General features: G+C 32.2%; 1 protein-coding gene across 15 annotated transcripts in view; it reads left to right on the top strand.

Moving 5' to 3' along the window:
* The window catches only part of RBM26 (RNA binding motif protein 26), a 95,482-nt gene extending 84,535 nt beyond the window's left edge, over window positions 1-10,947 (top strand). For 8 of the 15 annotated variants that reach the window (XM_074299333.1, XM_074299325.1, XM_074299334.1 and 5 more), the window contains one exon: window positions 1,327-2,025. In XM_074299333.1, the coding sequence (XP_074155434.1) occupies window positions 1,327-1,416 (90 nt within the window). In that variant the 3' untranslated portion in view covers window positions 1,417-2,025. Of the gene's footprint in view, window positions 1-1,326; window positions 2,535-3,602; window positions 3,662-7,972 lie in introns of those variants that run through there. The other 7 variants (XR_012487788.1, XR_012487787.1, XR_012487786.1 and 4 more) reach the window with 7 other exon arrangements.
* The last annotated feature ends 10,481 nt before the right edge of the window (window positions 10,948-21,428 follow it).

Raw genomic sequence — 21,428 nt, 5'->3', positions numbered from 1 at the left:
CTTGCTTAGGCACACATACCTTGTAAGCACCAGAGCTAGGATTCACTTCTGACAGGGAATGTCAGAGTTCTTTTTACTTCCCTTTGTTCTTCTTGCTTGGTTAATAAGAAATCTTATAATCTATGTAGTTTTAGAATAACTCTATACCTAGTTCCTGTGACATCCCAGTTTTCCCTTTATTTGTCTTTCCCTTTCATAAAGTCTACATCCTTGTTTTGAAGGCAAAAAACCCAAGGTAGGACAGTTCTGCTTAGTTTGCTGCTTTATATCAGTGTAAGATGATTCTCTTTTTCAGCATGTAGTTGTTCTGTGAGAAAAAGTTAAGCATGGGAAGGGAAGCCTGTTGGGGAAACTTAACAAGTTTCTCATTTTTATCCAGTTCAGATCTCTGTGTAGGGTAGCTTTGATTTCTTTTTTCTTTTTTCTTTTTTTTTTGTCACGTGAATTCCCAGATGATCAGATAAGTCCTTATTAAAATCAAAAGTATAGAAATGCTTTTTTAAACCAATTATATATGATTTGGCATTATTTGATAATAGAATTAATAATAGCACATAAAATATAGCACTTTAAGGTTTACAAAGTACTTCCTTCATAACAATTGTGTAAAGTGAGGAGGCAAGTACTATTATTCCCATTTTACATATGAGGGAACAAAGTATTGGATGGTCAATGTCTTGCCTTATGTTTCAGGGCTAGTCAGTAAGAGCCTGGGCTAGGATTTCATGCCCAGTTCTTGGATGACAAGTCCCAGTACGTTTCCCATAATACCAAATGACTCTCTTTCCTGCCATAGGAATTAAATATCACATAGCTATAAAATAACTTACACTATTAATTGCCTTTTGGGAGTGTGAAGAGTAGAGGAATTAATATAAAGACACTGAGAAGTTTCTATCCATTAATGGTGAAATGAATTACAGGAAGTATATGCAATAGATGTAAACACATTAGCAGCTATGGTGTATAAGTGCTAGTAGTGGCTACTTGTATGATTAGAAACTAGAGCATGATGGGCAAACTTTTAAAATGGCAGGACATTTTTTTAGATAGAAAAGGGGAGGGTATTAAAAGGCATGGTAATGGCATGTACAGACATGATTTTATGTTCATTGCTCGTTATATGCATACAAATATATTAGGCTATAGGATCTCATTTGTCCATTGTTTTTTAGTTTGATGGGCTGAGGTTGTTGCTTTCTCCTCAGTTGTTGCTTGAAATTTCTGTCAGATGAGATACATTTTGTATTCAACTCTTTGCAAAATATATATAAAAGTTTCCCACTTTTTGTTTTGGTAAGTTCCTAAATACATTTTAACCTAAAGTTTCAGGAAGAGTCTTTGGTGGATGACTCATTGCTTCAAGATGATGATGAAGAGGAAGAAGACAATGAATCTCGTTCTTGGAGAAGATGATTTGACTCATCATTGATCTGCAAATGCTAGGACTCTACCTGTGTTTCATTAGTATTACCTAATGTACTTTTACATATTTGTAAAAACAATTTTTTGGTAAAATGTGATGAAGATGGATTTCAAAAAATAGACTAAAGAGAAGAAACTACCTTCTGATCCTGTATTTTGAAAGATTGCTGTTTTGAGTTTTATTTCAGTAAACAATTGCTAAAGACATCACACTAGAAACATATGCAATGTTTTTATTACATACTTCTACTGAGCGTTACAGAATTCTTTGGGTTCTTTGTAATTTAATGAATAGGTCTGAAAAAATATATGACCAATACTTGTTATAACTTAGAGGATTTTTGTTTTATTCCAAAGTATCAGATGGATTTGCATTAAAAATCTTAAATGAATGTTTCCAAAAATGAATAGATAACATAGTACTAAAGTCTCCAAGTTATGTATTCATAATATTGCATAGTAGTATGCTTAGGCTTTACTATGTACTAGCCTTTTGTTTAACTTGTGTATGTATTTTACAAATGGGTTTTAATGATAATGGTGTATGACTGCTTTGCATATAAATCCTTATGACTTTAAGATGTTTGGAAAAAAAATAAAGTGGAATGGTCTCTTTAAAAAAAAAAAGAAAAAAGAAAAAAAGCAATAACCAAAAAAAAAAAAAAACAAACAAAAAAAAAAACCTAAGGCAATGTTCCCTAATTTAAAAAAACAAAAGAAAAGAAAAGAAAAAAAAAAAAGCTAAAATAAAAAAAAGACCATTCCAAATGGTGACCACCCCTTTCCCCCAGTACTCACAAAAAGAGCTATAATCACTAATTTATTCATAACAGTAGTTTAATGGTACCTTTACAATAATGTACAATCCAATGCCTAAAATATTATACCACTTCAGTTTGGTTTGATCCTTTAAATTTCCAACAGATGTCTTAAAATTTAAAAGTTAAAAGCAGGCTGATTAGTTTGGAACCACACTTCAAGTAGACCTAATTTGATGAATAAGAAAACCATCAGATTACTTTTTGGATATATGAAAGAAAACTTGACCTTGTGAAGATATATGAATAAAGAAATGTACTATAAATTAGTACTTAGGAAAACATTGTTTGGTAAGTACACCAACCTCAAATTTTTATAGTGTACATTTGTTGTACCTGTATAAAGATCCTTGACTTTTACAAAATCTTTACTTCAGAATATTCTTTATGGAGGCAACGAATCCAGTTATCAAAACTTACATAGTATGAACCAAATGGAGAAAAACTTTCCTTTTAGTAACATAGTATTCCCTCTTCCTCCTAAACTGAGTTTTTCATCTTCAGAATGTTTTTTTTTTTTTTTTTTTTTTTTTGGTTCTTGCCATTTGAGAGGTTAGTTCTTAACTAGTTGTGGGATCCATTGATGCCTAGGATGAATGTCATTCTGTATATTTCACTTCCTTCTTATTGTTATGCTGAGGAAGTCATCTTAAGTTCTCAAAATGTGTCTTGCTTGATGACTATCATAGCTAAGATCATAAAGATTTATTCCCCAGAAGTTGGCTACCAAGTAATAATTTTTTTCAGTGTAACCAACTCATATTAACAATTTACTAATAAGTCATAGAGATGTTGTGATTGGCATTGTAGAAGTGATACTCACATGATTGGAAATTTCTAGTCTTCAAAGTATATTTTACATTGGGCATATAATAGCAATTTTAGAATTATGTGCTAGTTCCTGTCTTTTCCTTTTTGCCGTCTTTTCCTGATTCACCCAGATTCTTGTTTTTTTCTGACCACTCGTCCCATTTGTATATGTATACTACAGTATAGGTCTATATATGTTATTTGGATAATGGTACTTTCTGATTGAATATTTTGACTTTAAATTTGATATGCTGATTTCAGATTTCATTTAGTTTAATATTTCTTTCTAAATGTATATTATGTCTGTGTGTGTATATATTGTGTATATATTATGATATATACACACAGACATACATACACACATATATATATATTTATATGCTATATTTAGATCTGTGGTATAGTTATACATGACATTGTTATCTAGTCTATTTATGCTTGTGCTATTCTGGTTCATTAGGTAAGTGTGTTCTTTTTTCTTTTTCTTTCTTTTCTTTCTTTTTTTTTTTCTTTTTTTTTTTTTTTTTTTTTTTTCTTTTTAAATTTTAGTAGTCATGAAAGATGCCAAATTGACAGAGGCACAAGTTCCTTCTCTTTGCACCAAACAGGTACTACAGCAAAAATAAATTTTTTAGCTTTAAAAGCCAGTTAATTATCCCTGGTGATTTTGGCTTTATTAATTTAAGAATTTTTTGGCTAGTGGTTTTTGTATTTATAGAAAATACTGAGAAAATAATTTTCCTGTTCTAAAATCATGTAATAACTTAAAGTTAATAAGTACTTTGTATCTTCTTGCTTTGAGCTCAGTAACCAGTAAGATTTGAAGGTTGTTGATTTGAAGGAATCAAACGATTTAAATTATTTAACTCATTTGACTTTGGGTTTTCTTGACTCTCCCTTGGATAAAATAACTTAGTTAGGACTCACAGGTTTGTTGGCCAAGGTCATACGAAATGTGTGTAAATGTGTTTTTAAGTGTAAGTAGCAATGTAAATGGAACCTGCTTTTGAAAATTTCTCTTTGAATGTATGAATGTGTGGATGGATAGATACAGAGATAATGAGTGAATGATAGAATGTATGTCACTTCTTAACCCTCAGAAATCATATCGTACAGTTTCATACCTATTCCTTTACTTTAAGTGCATGAAAGTTCTGAATTTTACTTTAAAGTAGTACTAATGTGTTAGGAATATTGTTAGATGCTTGTAAATCTTTTTCTCGAGTCATACAAGTGTTAAAATTGTTGTGAGAATTTTTACATTTATAGAAAGTAATGAAAAAAAAAATGGTAATTTAGCATGTCTCCTCCTTAATGATGAGAACTCTCTTGATGTAGTTCTCCTACATTGAAACAGTTCTAGAAATTGTCATGAGGTGACTTTGCAATCACTGTTTATACCATTATGTAATTTATGATCATTAATATAATCAAAAGTTCTTGCAAATGAACTATCCTGAAATTTTTTTTTGGGGGGGGATAAAGGGGTCCATGTTGGTTTATCTTCAGAAGAAACAGCTTATATTCAGAGGACTTCCATAATATTTCTTGACATAATATCGTAAAAACTTTCTAAAGTCATATTTTTATATTGATTTAAAGTTTAACACTTTCTCCATGACTGATATAGGTAGTAAAAAAAGTATTATGATTCGAACTGTCAACAGAATTTGCAAGTACACCTACAGAGTCTAAGTCAGTATTAACCATACTCACTCTTATTCAAATTCAGTAAAAATACCACAAGACTTTACTTCAACTTAATGTGGTATTATCAATATTGCTTTACAAATACAAAGCATATTTCAACTCTTTACTTTAGCCTTTCCCTGTATCAGCTTCTACCTAAAACAATAATAACGACACCACAGGGTTTTCAACAAATTCTTTAAATTCTACTCTTATGTAGCCTGCTACTTGTGGCTATACTGATATGGAGGTACCCTCCACAGCTACAGATAGCAGCTCATCCATGCCTAGTCATTCTGTGAAACTGTACAAGTTCTTTTATGAATTCTCCTTACATAAAAGTCATGTGTTGGAAGCTTTTGTGCACTTTTCCCCGACACAGTCAGGTAATCTATATAGAGCACTTAAGAGTTTAGATTCCTTTAACTCAACCACATAGTTACATAACCATGCTTCTGTGAGAGTATGGATATTAAATATGTGTAGGAATATAAAATACGTTAAAATTTGAAGTGATTGCAAAAGATTTGAACCCATTCTTTACTGCGAAGTATATTTGAAAGATTAATTGAAATTACCTCATGATAATTGGTTGTAACATTTTTAATATTTTTATTTTTTTTTCAGTTTTTTCAAGTATCTTTAAAACAATATAGCAATAAATTCAGTTTTTTAAATAAGTTGTAATAATAGCTCATTTATAGTGGTTTACAGTTTACAAATTTCATCTTTCACAGATATTTTGAGGTTTATAGCCCTAAGTAGTCTCCCTTTACAGAGGAGCAAACAGATATTCAGTTTAAATGACTCAAAACACAGTCACTGAGTTAGCCTGGAAGCTGGTGCTTAAACTTTAGGTTTCCTGATTTCATGTCTTTTGCTTTTTCATATTACCATATTGTTGTTATCTCTTATCAAAATATTTGTTCCCTTCCACATCAAGAAAAAAAATTTCATAATTATATATCCAATAACATTCTTCTAAGAGTGGGAGATTGCTATTAAGAGTTGTAATGAATCTTGTTAAAATGAAATTTTCTATTATGAGAAATTCAGATAAAATATCTTTTTTCAGTTTTATTCTGAATAGTAGGAGTGACTTAGATATTACTTGTCATGTTATGATTTCCTAGCATATTATAGAAGCCATCCTCTTATTACCAAAAGCTTATCTTATTATGTTAAATAAAAAAGAGTTGATTTAAAAAAAAACAAAAAAAAAACCAACTTAAAATCTGGCTAACTACCAGTTAATTCATGGTTCCTTCTTCCTCTTCCTAACAGTAACAGTCTTAAGTTGATAATTAGACACTGGTTTGCTACTTGATTTATATGAAACCAAGCACCCTCCTTCAGTCCTACCCCATCTTTCTATCTCATCTCCCTTCCCCAACTTCCGCAACAGAAGCATATTAAATCAACAGGTAATTCTATGAATCATGAATTTGCTTGTATGTCTGTAATTTTGGAATGTAAACAAAAATCTTGAGAAAATCAGTTCCTTCCGAGTATTGAAACAAACAAGTAGCTATTTGAAAATAACACAATACAAATGAATATGATATGATCTCAATCAGTGTGGCCAAGTGCCCTAATTTTTAAAAATCATCCTCTTTAACAATTTAATTATTGTCTTGATAATTTTTTGCAGTTCATTGTTTTTTTTTTTTTTCTTCCCCTTGCTTTGATGTGTTCCCAGACTATTGTATCTTTTTTCTTTTGTAAATTTTACTTTTCCTGTTCTAACTGATTTTTCTTTCTTACTGCATTAATCTTTTTTTCCTCTAAATCTTTCTAATTATAATTTTTGGTTTTCTGATTACTTATTTACTTTATCCTTTCTGGACAGGTTTTTATTTTATACAATATATTTTTAAAGTAATAAGAGCAACTTTATTGAGCAGCTTATGAAAACCAGTCTCATTTTTATTATTAGACAACATGCATTACATAGATTTTGAAATCTATTTTGAGAATCTTAGAGTAATTTGCTCCTCTAATTTGAATAGAGATAACTTATCAAAACTTAGCAAAAGCAGTAATTCTTTGAGTGACATAATCAGTTTTCAAAAAGAATTCAGGCTAGCAGGATGGATGGAATTTAATTTTAAAATCATCACGTTTTAATGTAAATGTAGTCTCATATTTAGATTTTTTAAAACGCACAGAATGGAAAAAGGTAGAAAATAATTCACGTGAAAGAAGTTTGTGATTTTAGTTACCTATAAGTGCAATTATGAATGGGTTTAATGCAGTTGTTCTTAGACTGTATTAGAAATAGGGTCTGGAATCAATGAGGTTAACATAATAGTCACACTTCTCTCATGCTTCTCTTAGCACTGATTATCCCACATTTAGAGTATTGCATAGTTCTGACCACTTCATGTTAAAAAGGGTCTTCCAAACTGTAGTGTTTCCAGAGGAGGGTGAAAAAAATCAAGAGGAGATTCCAACTCATATCAGGGCTTTGTAAACCTTAAAGTGCTAAATAAATGTGAGTTATTAATACTGTTATCCAAGGGGTTACTTCATGGGGCTGAATATGTTATTTACCTTGAGAAGAATAATTATAGTATAGTCATCAAATAATGGAAGAACTAATGTGGTATAGGGTCTAATGAGCTTCTCCAGTGGATGAAACCTAGACCAATTGTTAGAAGTTAGGATAGGGAGGCAAATTTTGGTTTATATGAATAATTTTCTATGAATTAGAGCTTTCTAAAAATGGAATGAGCTGTCTTGTCTTACAAAGCTGCTCAAGCACATCTTGAATGGTTGTCAAGTATGTAGAGGAGATTCATGTATTAAGTGGGATCTACCGCTAAAGTAAATGTTGCATAAAAGATTCTATAACATAAGTTTTTGCAATTTATTTGGCTTACTAAGAATTTTGTTCATTAGAATGTTAATTTTGTTAAATTTTTAAATATTTAGGTTTACCCACCCTTTCATATTCCTTACCTCTTCTACATTAACTGGCTAGATTTTTGGAAAAAAATCTGAATTTTAATGTAACATTTTAATACTGCTCTCTTTTATCTTTGAACCTTGTGTTTTTTGCAGTATGTTACCATCTTTGCCCAAGTAGTTCTCTGTATCCTAATCTTTGTTTAGTTTGCATTACAGTTTTGGTTGGGATTTTACAATTGTTTATATACAAACTTTTATATGTAAGGAATTTTTTAGGATTTTCTCTTTATGGATCGATTAATTCTTTTCTCTTTCTCCAGCAGAGTTCTATCAACATTGGCCGAACTTTAGCTTAGAGGCTACATTGACAAGATTTGTTCCTGTCTGGAAGAAGACCTTTTATAAATATGATGTGATACCATTGTATACTTGTCTCCTGTTAACTTGAATTAATGTTTGGTTTTGATGCATAATTAGCTTTAGTTTTTTGTAGTATGAAAGGAAACAACTGTTTATCCCCTGAACTCTGTGTCTGAATGAGTTTTGTCTTTGACTAACATTATCTTTGAATACCTATTTTGGTTTGGGTGTTTTATGTTCTTCCTTTTAAAATCAGGTTGCTATTATTGCAAATACATGAGGAAAAACTATTAATTTTAAATTTCTTAACTTCAAATATGTTAAACATGAGTCAAGTTGGAAAGCTTTGTTTATAAAGTGTGTCTGCAAAGCCAGTTTTTTTTTTTTTTTTTTTTTTTTGTTGTTTTTGTTTTTTTTTTTTTTGTTTGTTTGTTTTTTGTTGTTGTTGTTTTTTTCCTTAGCAGTTGGGAATTATGAAAATTGAAAAAGCTTAAAGTTGCAGTTGGTTTATGGAGATGGCTTGGATCTTAAGTTTTCTCTGCTTAATGGGATCTGGAAATAGGGTAGTGACTATAGGCTATCAAGATTTTGTTTAATAACTTTACAAATTCCTTTAAAAATGCCAAAAGGTCTTCTCTGGATAATTGTTTTTCGGTTGTTAATCCTTCAAAACAGAGAGTAACTTCACTGTCATTTCAAGGGACATGTTTTAACCTGGGGAATTATAAATATTTTGATGTCCAGTTAGCATCTTTGCATTTGAGAAGTTTTCATTAAAGACTGAATTCCAGCAGACACTAAGTGAAGTAATGGCTTGTTTGTTTTTAAAAGATTATATGCTTTTTTCTATTTCAAAAAGTGTATATTTTGCTTAGATTTTAGAAGGAATATGGTTTTAATATTACTTTGGGTTTTGTTAAAGTAATACAGAATACTTGTATAAAATCTCATTTAAAAGTCTCAATCCCAGATTGTTTTTCAAAGTATATAACTTCTGAATAATGATCCTGGGTAAATACTTATATAAAATATGTTAAAAGGATGAAGCTGCACATATCACAATGTCAAGGAGAGAAAAACTAAATGATTTTCCATTTCCTTTCACCATGCTCTTTCGTAATTCACTTGCTACACAAAGACTGCTTAGGAAAACACTCAGGTTTTTTGTCTTATTGCCTAATTAAGAAAATGCATAAATAGAGAAAATAAGAATTTTGAAAATATTTGTCGTAATATGGGCAAGTTCTTATAATACTGATTTGCAATAGTGGAAAATGTGATATATTTAAGAGACTAAAATAAAGTGCCTATTTTAGATGGCCATCAAGTGAATTTTAATTAATAGCCATTGATTTAGCCTACATTTGTGAATCAGCAGATAGTCTATAACTCATAGAACACTTATGCAGTTTAGGCAAGATAGCTGGTGCTTTAGAGGTTTTATTCTAAGTAAAAATTTGGTCACAACCTGGAACCAGATACGTCTGATTGTTTGCTTGCCATTCCATTTTGGGCTTTTCAGCTGGGAATTTTCAGTATGATCAGTGGTTTTTGTTACTAAAAGGTCACTAGTTTTAGCTATATCTAATTATTGAAAAGTAACAATATTGTCAGAGGATGAGGGTTTGCTTTTATCAATATAATTCAACAGGATTCTCATAAAACTGTGTAGATAACTGCACACAATTACTTTTACATAGTTGATTGAAGTAATTCATCTCCACATGACTGAGTCTTTTTTTAATATTAAAAAATTAATGTGTTTATTATTTTATACTTTCAGCTAGTATAGCCATGCTATATAGTTCTGTTTACATTTTTACATATTTAGTTTCAAAATATTCTTACAAAATACAAATATGTAGACTTTTGTATGACTTTTGTCTTGCTTACAAGACTATTATTAGTCCATAAGTGTGGCTTCTACACACGTCAAAAAATTTTTTTGTTGGTGCTACATATTAGCCCTCCAACATTTGCTTTTGACTCAAATTCCATCACTCATTTACTTCAGCATGCTCTTTGAACAAATATTCCATTAAAACAATACATGACTACTCAGTGATTTGTAAGTTGGGTAAAGTGTTCAGTCTTCTGAACACCCAATGAAAACACAAATGTAATAATGCAAAAAATAAGATAATTTCTTCTTTTTAATTGTGTTACTGCTTTCTCCCCCCCAAAAAATTCAGTTTGTCATTAGCTCCTATATTAAGTTTTCTAAGAGGTGTAAGGGATGTTAATCCTGGTCTAATTTCAACCTCCTTACAGTAAATTAATAATAATGTTTATTTTTCCCCTAAACTATTATGTAACAATGTTTTATGGAGTTATTATTTCATGTAATGGTGGTTCTTGAGTACATATTTTTAAAAGCTGATGAACCATAGAGGGGTGTAAGAAATTCATTAGTATTTTTTTTTTTTTTTTTTTAAGGGATTCTCAATTCAAACATTGCAAAGAATGTTTTTAAAGAATCATTTTTAGGGAACATTATATTGGTGTTCAAAATCCTACACTGTAGTATATTAAAAGACTTGACTTTTTTTTCCTGCTTTTTGTTTAATTGAAAGTCCCAACTCAGTTTCTGTGGATTGATGAATTCTGCACTCATGAATGTCCCATTTCAAGAAAGTCCCCAGCATGGGAAATATTCCCTGCTCTTTGAAAAGAGCAAAAGTATTGGTTAAGCTGTACCAGCTTTTTTTTTTTTTTTCCCCCCCTTGTGGGATGGGAAGGGACAAAGGTTGTATTAAAGTGATGATAAAAACTTGAACTAGAATACTAATATTATTTGCTTAAAATACAGTATTATGTGTTCAGTTATGTCAATGTTTTTGTTATTTATAGCTGAATTTGCTTTGCTTGTTAAATATTCATGCTCGTTATTTTTATATTTTGAGAACTTTTAAAATAAAATTTCTCCTGAAAACAATTCTTTAGTGTAGTTTTTCCCCTTCCACACTCTGCCACACAGGGATTTTTTAAAATTTCTAATCAATTAATTAATTAATTAATTTTTGTTAGCAGCACCAAATAACTAGACAAAAAAGAAAAATAGCGGAAAAAAAGGTTCTGATGAGATAAGATAGACCATACATAGCCTCTCTTTGGATCTTCATACACTATTTTGCTCTGCCCTTATTTGAGTAATATCAACCTTTCAATGTGGAAAATGAATCCACATTTCTATGATACACATCCATGTCCCTTACTTTTCCTTTTTTAAGTGCTTATAGACCATTATTTTTTTTTCACAATACACAACATCTATTCCTCCCCCCCACCCCCCACCCCCAACTTCTCTCCCTCACTTTCCCTTTGTCACTTTTTTTCTTCTTGTGAAATAAAAATTTACAAAGCCCTACTCTTGGTTAAGTCTGGTGATACATGTATGTTTTGGGAAAGGGGAAAATATGGCAAGTTATAAAGCAACTTCTAAAGCTTTTGAAAGTAGCCCGGTTTAAAATTATGTGAGGGAGGATTCTATAAATCAGTTCATTTTCTTTTGATTAAAACATTTCCCTCAATTATTAAATGTAAATTGAGAACTGTCTTTTTCAAAATCTTTTATATTACCAGCATTGTAATAGGATTTTTTTACATTTTCTATAACATTTTAGCAATATTTTGGATCATAGGATAACGTATAGTGGCTACTCACAGGCCACATTGCACTTCTGTTTGTTTATAATTTAGTTTGTTCCTTCCTCAGGCATTGAAGTGATCAGTTGGGTTCCAGAGAGGTACCATATTAATAACTGAATTTAGTGCAGACCCCCAATATGAATACCCCTCCACAGCTCAGAATTTCAGAACTCAAGAGATCTATCAGTCTTACTCAACCTTCCTCAGTAGTTGGGGTTACAGACATGTGCCACCACACTTGCAACCTCCTTGTTTAAAAAAGTGTTTTAATGGAAACAGATTTAATGAGTTCCCTAAATTAAGGAATGCCAGGGACATTTGAACCCAGGTCCTCTAACTCAAATCCAAATCTTAATAAATGGCAATTTTTTTTTTTTTAATTAAAATAAGTCACATTCAGAATCTGCTTTGTTGGAGCTTTACTTTCACCTATCTGGGTGCTCTTTCCACCTGTACAGGCTATAGTCCTTGACCACAGGTGCTTCGTAGATTCAAAACTTTTATTCAGTGAGTGAGTCAATGAAAAACTATTAATCACATGTTGAGTACTAACAGGTACCTTATGCACTTAGCTATTTTGGTCTTTTGACTACAGATATGTGATAGGTCAGTTATTCCAGCATGTGTAGGATATGCCAGAACTCATGTTTTAGTTTAATTTATCCTTAAAGGATACATAGTCACCTTCATGCTGGGAAACAAGACTTAAGTAGTTTGGTTGCTCTAATAAGTAATTGACTTTTTTCTTGGAAAAACCTTGCACATAAAACCAGTGATGTTTGAACTGGAACGGGATCCCTTTTCATCTCCATGTCTCTCCTTGTCTACTCTGCAGATAATTACATAGACTTAGCACGAAGAAGTTTAATGAATTCATTACAAAGACTTTTTAACAACTCAATTTAGGCCAACATGCCAGAGGGCTGGGGCTTGTTGATTCTTTAAACTTGGGAATCTTAAGCTGAAGTAGGCAAAAGCCAAGTTTCTACACTAAATCTAGCATTAATATGGTGAGCCTGAAGCCCAGGATCTTCCAGAATAGTCAAGAAGGGAAGAAACTTCCAGATTGACAAGTAAGAAAAGGTCAAAACACTAGTGCTGCTCAATATTGGGAAAAGGTCTGTGGATAGATGCTATACTACCTACTTTAGATGAGATAGGAGATCCATTCTCTCTTTTTTTTTTTTTTTTTTTAAATTTTATTTTATAATTATAACTTTTTTTGACAGTACATATGCATGGGTAATTTTTTACAACATTATCCCTTGCACTTACTTCTATTCAGATTTTTTCCCTTCCTCCCCCAACCCCCTCCCCCAGATGGCAAGCAGTCTTATATATATTAAATATATTACAGTATATTCTAGATACAATATATGTGTGTAGAACCGAATTTTTTTGTTGCACAGGAAGAATTGGATTCAGAAGGTAAAAATAACAGTTTACATTAATTTCCCAGTGTTCCTTTTCTGGATGTAGCTGGTTCTGTCCATCATTAATCAATTGGAATTGGATTAGCTCTTCTCTATGTTGAAGAAATCCACTTCCATCAGCATACATCCTCGTACAGTATCATTGTTGAAGTGTATAATGATCTTCTGGTTCTGCTCCTTTCACTCAGCATCAGTTGATGTAAGTCTCTCCAAGCCTCTCTGTATTCCTCCTGTTGGTCATTTCTTACAGAACAATAATATTCCATAACATTCATATACCATAATTTACCCAACCATTCTCCAATTGATGGACATCCATTCATTTTCCAGTTTCTAGCCACTACAAAAAGAGCTGCCACACACATTTTGGCACATACAGGTCTCTTTCCCTTCTTTAGTATTTCCTTGGGGTATAAGCCCAGTAGTAGTATGGCTGGGTCAAAGGGTATGCACATTTTGATAACTTTTTGGGCATAATTCCAGATTGCTCTCCAGAATGGTTGGATTCTTTCACAACTCCACCAACAATGCATCAGTGTCCCAGTTTTCCCACAGCCCCTCCAACATTCATCATTATTTGTTCCTGTCATCTTAGCCAATCTGACAGGTGTGTAATGATATCTCAGAGTTGTCTTAATTTGCATTTCTCTGATCAATAGTGATTTGGAACACTTTCATATGAGTGGAAATAGTTTTAATTTCATCATCTGAAAATTGTCTGTTCATATCCTTTGACCATTGGAGAATTGGCTTGATTTCTTATAAATTAAAGTCAGTTCTCTGTATATTTTGGAGATGAGGCCTTTATCAGAACCTTTAACTGTAAAAATGTTTTCCCAATTTGTTACTTCCCTTTCTAATCTTGTTTGCATTAGTTTTATGTGTGCAGAAACTTTTTAATTTGGTGCAATCAGGAACTCTTAAGAACATAATAATCCGAATAATGTTTTTCAAAGGGCTCCTCTCTCTTCTCTGTGCCCTTAGACTACATTGGTCTTTAAAAAAAAGTTTCTTTTAAAGCAATCAGTAACAAAAAGGAGCAAATACATTTGAGCCCTTAGGAAACAATAGAAAGAACCTCTTTAATTGGATCCTGTTTGGCTCAGAACCCCTCAGAAATTTGGCTCACACCCCCTACAAGCTCATAATACCAGTTGGTGAAGACCTTCCTTCATTGTGGAATATAGAGAGCTTGCTATAGGTTATAGAATGACTATTATGCCATTCCCCCTGGAAGCACTGGCTCATTACCTCCTGTCTTGACACAATTGTACTCACTGGATATCCTTTTTTGCAGTCACTTGTTCTCTTATTATTTTTAAAAATTATTTTATTTACATAATGTGATATGAAATATACCTATTTTAAACACACTAATATAATATTATGACATTATTATTAGTTTTATTATTCATTAGACCTGGAACTTCTTTGTGATTACTCAGATAAAACTCTCTATCCACAATTTTAACAGTTATTTAGTTGCTCCCCTAAGCTGGCTTTCCATCTATATGGTTTACCAACTAGAAGTCTAGAAGGAACATATGTATCTTTGAACTTCCTTTTTTGTACAAGAATGGATAGAGGTGGGTAGGAGGCAGATGGGAGAAGACAAAAACAGACTTGACCCCTCAGCATTTGTAGATCATATGATGTATGAGTCTACCATAACTGTAGCAATAGTGCTCTTGTTCCTTTTTTCTATACAGCTAGGATTATTTTTATTGTTTTGTATGTTTTACTGTTGATGCATTTTTACAGATATAGATTATACATATCTAGTAAGTATGATACAACATTCATGGATTATGCATAGCATAATTATATGTAAATTCCACAAAATAAATTGGATGATACATGTAAAATCCTTTGCGATCTTTAAAATTCTATGTAAATCAGCTGTATAACAGAGGCCACCACAGAGCAGAATTCATATAGTTACCTCATATATATATATACATATATATATATATATATATATATATATATATATTATTAATTCTGTGGGCCATCAGTACACAAACATACTATATGACTCATGTCAGCAAAGATTACCAACCTATATGAATAGCTTCCTTAATATTCCTTAATTCCTTAATAATTATTCCTAGGTTGTTATGTGTACAATGTTATGTGTTATGTATAGCTGAATTATGTTGTGAATTCCTATATTTCTAAATACACAATCTTCACCTCTTCTTCATTAGAGCACATGTTTTTGAGGCTATTTATCCCTAAGCCTAGATAAAAAGTTGTATCCTACCCCTAAAGAACCATACTTTATTACTAGTCCCTGTTTCCTTGGGCCCTCTAAAGCTATAGTGAGCAAGAAAGGCATACCAAACTTATCACTTCCCCTCACTTCAGGAAGTTTACCTTTAATCTAGAATCAGCTATGTCATCATTCCCAATCTCCCAAGAGTATATCTGAATTTAATTTGTTCATCTAAATTTTTACTTGCATCTTCCTTGTATGGTTCATTTCCTGATGCCAAATATCTAGCTGGAAATTTGTTATCACTTAAATGCCTACTTTCTAGGTAGTCCAAGTACTGCATCACATTTGTAAATAATACACTAAGAACTTGTAGCAAGATTCAGATTAATTTCCTGACAGTAAACTCAAGCATTATACCATTACCTTTTCCTTTCCCTCTTCTGATTCATAGTTTTAATAGTAGTCCTTCACCTATTCCTTTAGTCGTTACCTACCTCAGTTTCTTTTCCATTCACAGAGAGTTCAAAGGACACTTCAATAAATAGCTATTTCTTCCCAAATATCAATGAGTGTATGACCTTCATTCTATATTTAACATGCTTCTCTTTATCCTTGATCTCTCCCTCTTGCATATTTTTGGGGGCTTAAAAAAGCCCAAAATTAATTGGCATAGTAGCTAGAGCTCTGGGTCTACCACCAAGAAGACCTGAGTTAAAATCTAATCTTAGAGACTATTAGCTATAAGACCCTTGGCAAATCACTTAATCTCTGCTTTCTCAACTGTAAAATGAGGATAATAATGATACCTATCTCCCAGGATTGTTGTGAAGATAAATTGAGTTAATATTTGTAAAGTGTTTTACAAACTCCTATATAAAAGTTAGTTACAGTATTATTATTAGTCATCTAGTTTAGTCTGTATCTGAGAATTCCCTTTGTAACATCCAGATGTTTTTTTCTCTGGGTTAAATAATCAAATTTGCTTTAACTGGTCCCCTTTCCTGGTAAATTTATTTATTTTTAATACACATTGCTTTATGAATCATTTTAGGAGAGAAAAATCAGAGTAAAAGGGAAAAATCATGGGAGAGATTAAAAAAATGTAAATGTATGAATGTAAATTCAGTCCCTTTAGTTCTTTTTCTGGATACAGATGGCATTTTATGTCCAAAATCTATTAGGATTGCTTTGGGTCACTGAACCACTGAGAAGAACCATGTCTTTCATAGTTGATCACTGCACATTCTTGCTATTACTGTGTACAATGTATTCCTGGTTCTGCTTATTTTGCTCAGCATCAGTTTGTGTATATCTTTCCAGGCCTTTCTAAAATCAGGTTGTTCATCATTTTTTTGAAGAACAATAATATTCCATTACCTTCATATACCTCAACTTATTCAGCCATTCCCTAGTTGATAGGCATTTACTCATTTCCAATTCTTTGACACCACAAAAAGAGCTGCTAACAAACATTTTTGCACATGTGGGTTTCTTTCCTTTATTATTTTCTTGGGATACAGTACAATAATGGCTGGATCAAAGGTATGCAGAGTTTATAGCCCTTTGGGCATAGTTCTAAATTGCTCTCCTGAATGATTGGATTATTTCACAACTCCACCAATGATGCATTACTTCCCAGTTTTTCCAGATCCCCTCCAACATTTATCATTATCTTTTCTTGTCATCTTAGTCAATATGAGAGGTGTAAAGTGGAACCTAAAGTTGTTTTAATTTGTATTTAATCAATAGTGATTTAGAATACAAGGGATAATATTATAAAAAAAATTACTCATGCATATATACTGTGAAAAAAAATTATAAATAAAAAAATAAAAATGGAAAAAAATAGTGATTTAGAGTATTTTTTTCATATAACCATTATAGATGGCTTTAGTTTCATCATCTGAAAATAATCTGTTCACATCCTTTGATCATTTATTAATTTTGGAAACTGGTCCCTTTTATGATATTGACTCAAGGCCCTTCATCATCTTGGTTATCTCTCCCCAGACACGTTCCAGCTAATTATTGTCCTTAAACTGTGCCTGAAAACTGAACACAATATTCTATGCATGATTTGACAGGGGCAGAATATAGTAAATTGTTCTAGTCCTAGCCACTGGGCTTTTCTTAATTTAGCCAAAGGACTGCACTAGCTTTCTTGTTTATCATTTCACTCTATTGACTAAAACTGAACTTGGAAGTCAACAAGCACTTATTAAATACCCACTGTGTGGGGGATTCTGAGAAGATGGTGGCCAAGATGAAGAGAATCTCAGATTCCCTGAAGTATGCTACTGGGACTTACGAGATACACCAAGTTGTAGAAAAAATGACCTCCGTTCTTCAATCAAACCCAGATGTCCATAGAGAAAGCTCCAGAGTACTGCAGAGATCCTGAGATAGACATGCTATTGGGGTAGGTAGACAACCACATGCTAAGAGTGAAGGCAGGTAATCATCACAGGCACCTTGGAGCAGTCCCAGCATCCCCTGACTGAGTTATGAGTTGACCAGATTCAGCTAGGGAGCCTTTCTTCGGTGAATGACAGCAGGAGAGTGACTTTGGGTAATTCTGGGTAGATCCAGGATAGCATTCCAGGCAAGGAAAGGACTGATTCTTTCCTAACCTGTGATGGGTTGCCTAAACCTGGCAAGGAGCAATCTCACCAGGATTTTAGAGTGGGATCAGTTTAGCACTTCTGAAAATAGTACTTGAGGATGGCAACATTTCAGTGAGACCTCAACAGAGCCATGATTTAGCAGAGAGAATTATCAGTCTGTTCTGGAGTAGAATTCAGCAGGATACCAGTGCCCCTAGCCAAGAAGCAGAGAAAGGCCTCAGGCAAATTCAACCTAAATGCAGTTCTTTCTCTGGTGGCTAAGAATTGGAAATCAAAGGGATAGCCATCAATTGAGGAATGGCTAAACAGACTGTGATATATGATTGTAATGGAATATTATAATGCTATCAGAAATGACAAACAGGATGATTTCAGGAGTATCTGGAAAGACTTACACAAACTGATTCAAGAAGTGAACAGAACCAGGAGACTTATTCACAGTAACAGCAATATTGTTTGATGAAGAATTGTTAATGACTTAGTTTCAGCAACTTAATGATCCAAGAAAATCCCAAAGGACTTATGATTAAGTATACTATCTACTTTCTGAGAAAGAATGGATATTTTTTGAATATAGTCTAAAGCATGCTATTTTCACTTTCTTTGATTTTTCTTTTATTCAAGTTTTCTTATACAAAAAGACTAATATGGAAATGTTTTACATGATTACACATGTATATATTTAACATGTATTGGATTATTTGCCATCTAGGGGAGGGGAAAATTTGGAACACAAAGTTTTGCAAGGGTCAATGTTGAAAAATTATCCATGCATATGTTTTGAAAATAAAGAACCTTAATTAAAAAATGAAGAAAAATGATGACATGTGTAATGTATATCTGATTCTTTTTTTTTTTTTTTTTTTTTTTTTAGGCTGGGGTTAAGTGACTTGCCCAAGGTCACACAGCTAGGAAGTGTTAAGTGTCTGAGACCAAATTTGAACTCGGGTCCTCCTGAATTCAGGGCTGGTGCTCTATCCACTGCGCCACCTAGCTGCCCCCTCTGTATCAGATTCTTTACCATCTCAGAGGTGGGGAGAGGAAAAAGGAAGAAAGGAAAGGATAGAATTTGGAACTTAAAAACTTAAAAAAACCCAAATGTTTAAAAAATTATTTTTAACATGTAATTGAGGGAAAAGAAAATGTACTTTTAAAAATACAGCCCAAACATCTTCTGAAGCCTGTGATGGGAACCCAGCACCAAGAAGGAGGGACTTGAGCAGGGAGGGTCTAGAGCTCAGTGGCAAGAGAGCCCTGGACTCCAGAAGTTCCTTAAAGCCCATAATTACCCTTTCCTTTATTTGGGGCCCAGGAAGCCCTCCTCACACCTTTCAGTTCCAGAGCTTTTTTTTTTTTTTTTTTACAGAAATAGGCCCTCACTTTGAACAAAATAAAGAAAACTGTGACTGCCATGATGAAACACCTTTGAGGAATGCCCAAAGATAAACCTTTCCCTTTGGAAGTTTTCATCTTGCTTTCTTTTAAAGCATGGGTACTTACAAATTGTTTTGTTGCCATTTCTGTAATGCTTGTTTGTTTTATGTCTCATTGTTTGTTTATTTGAAAACTGAGTTTACATTCTAACATTCCCTCTTGGATTTTTTTGTCTCAATATCTCTCCTCTATTCAAATTTTTTTATTAGATACACCTCTATGCAATTTGATCCCCTCCTTTCCACCTTTTTGGCATTCATTCTTTCTACTGTTCAATTTTTTTTTTCTCAATCAAGCTCTCCTGAGACCAGATCATTTTATCATCTTCAAGCTGGGAAGTATGGGGGTTTGGCCAGGTCCCTTTCCAGTTTAAATTCCATCCAATTTCTGCTTCTCATATTTTCATCTTATCTATAGAGAAATGAGAAACTGCCAAAAATTATATAAAAAACTGCCAAAATTTATATAAAAATTTATTAAAGTATGATTATGGCATTTCTGACCTATCAGACTAGTAACAGCATATATACATTATATATAGATGTGTGTGTATGCATGGATATGCACATAAATACATATGTGTGCATATGTACATACACACACCATACTATATGTATATATATTTTAAACAACAGGTAATATAGCTAAGTAGTTAACTAGGTAAAAAAAATAACCTTTGTTCTAAGTTTTTCTGGTTAAGATATTAATTTACTTATTTCAAAATTAGGTTCAGTATATCAATACACACACACACAGATATATATCTTTTCTACATTTTGAAAGATGAAATAAAGCAAGCCAAGAATTTATTATCTGTTCTAATTTTGACAGAGAGGATGTTCTAGGAGACATCTAGATAGATAGACATCTACTCTCACCATTGTCATGTTTCTGTACTAGACTTGCAATCTGTTTCTTGAATTCCTTATTTAGTGCTCCTGTGCAGGTGATCTGTAGTATATTCCCATGACTATATTGTTTCCTTTTTCCTTTGTGGATCTTTGCCTAAATGCTCTCCATAGTAATCTCTCTGGCTCATGTATTTTCTTATAATTATACCTTATTAATATATAGTATTATATAACACTACTCCTATTTACCTCTTCCAGGATAAGGATATGTCCTTTTAGAATAATATTTGAATTTGGCATTCCATTATACTAAGGCAGTCAAATTTCTCTTCTTTCTTAATATGCACACTTTGTACATTTGTGCATAAACATCTCAGTTCGTGGTTTTAAATGATACTTTATTGGATTTGTTGTATGAATTACTAGGAAACTTCATTGCTCTTCTTATTTTGTATTAATTTTTAGTATCTTGCATTCGTGTGTATATATATATACACATATGCATATTCATGTATATATATATATATATATATATGTATGTATGTATTTCTATATATATCCAGCATTCTTCCTCCTTATTTCTTTAGAAGTTTACGATTTGAACAATTTAAAATTGTATGAATCCTTTTCATATAATATTATTTTTGGTGTGTATGAGTTGTAACATATGTGTGTTAAAGTTTTCAGGTTTTTTTTCTGACTATTAATAGAAATGCATATTTAAAAAAAAGTCTTTGGTAATTATCCTCCATAAAATATCTAATAAAATAATCTTTTGGGAATCGGGCCTTCACATCTAGGACTGTACAAATGTGGTGACTTTGCTGTCCTTTATTATGAAAATCTTTACACATACTTTCCATTTTTCTTCTGTTTGTTATCTTCCTTCACATTTTTATCCTCAAGTTCTCTGGGGTTGACTTTGCTTAATTGGGCCTCAAGTCAATTTTTCTTTAAATTGGCTTCTTCTACTTCTCTCTGTTTTATGAGATACTATCCACCATCTACTATAGTCCTTCTTTGTAAAATTTTGAAAATTAGTTTATATTATATTCTACAACAATGTTATTTTAGCCACCATTTCTTTCCATTTGTAAGATTGCCTTGGTGAGTGAGATTCTTTTTAGCAGTTTGTTTGGTCTCTTTGTTATGTTATATATATGTTAAACTTCTGTATGAAATTACTGTAATTGATGTCTACTATCCGT

The sequence above is a fragment of the Sminthopsis crassicaudata genome, chromosome 3 (genome assembly GCF_048593235.1).
Source record: "Sminthopsis crassicaudata isolate SCR6 chromosome 3, ASM4859323v1, whole genome shotgun sequence".
NCBI classification, from domain to species: Eukaryota; Metazoa; Chordata; class Mammalia; order Dasyuromorphia; family Dasyuridae; genus Sminthopsis; species Sminthopsis crassicaudata.
The sequence above is the reverse complement of the archived record's forward strand: the minus strand, read 5'-3'. Positions and strand labels throughout refer to the sequence as shown.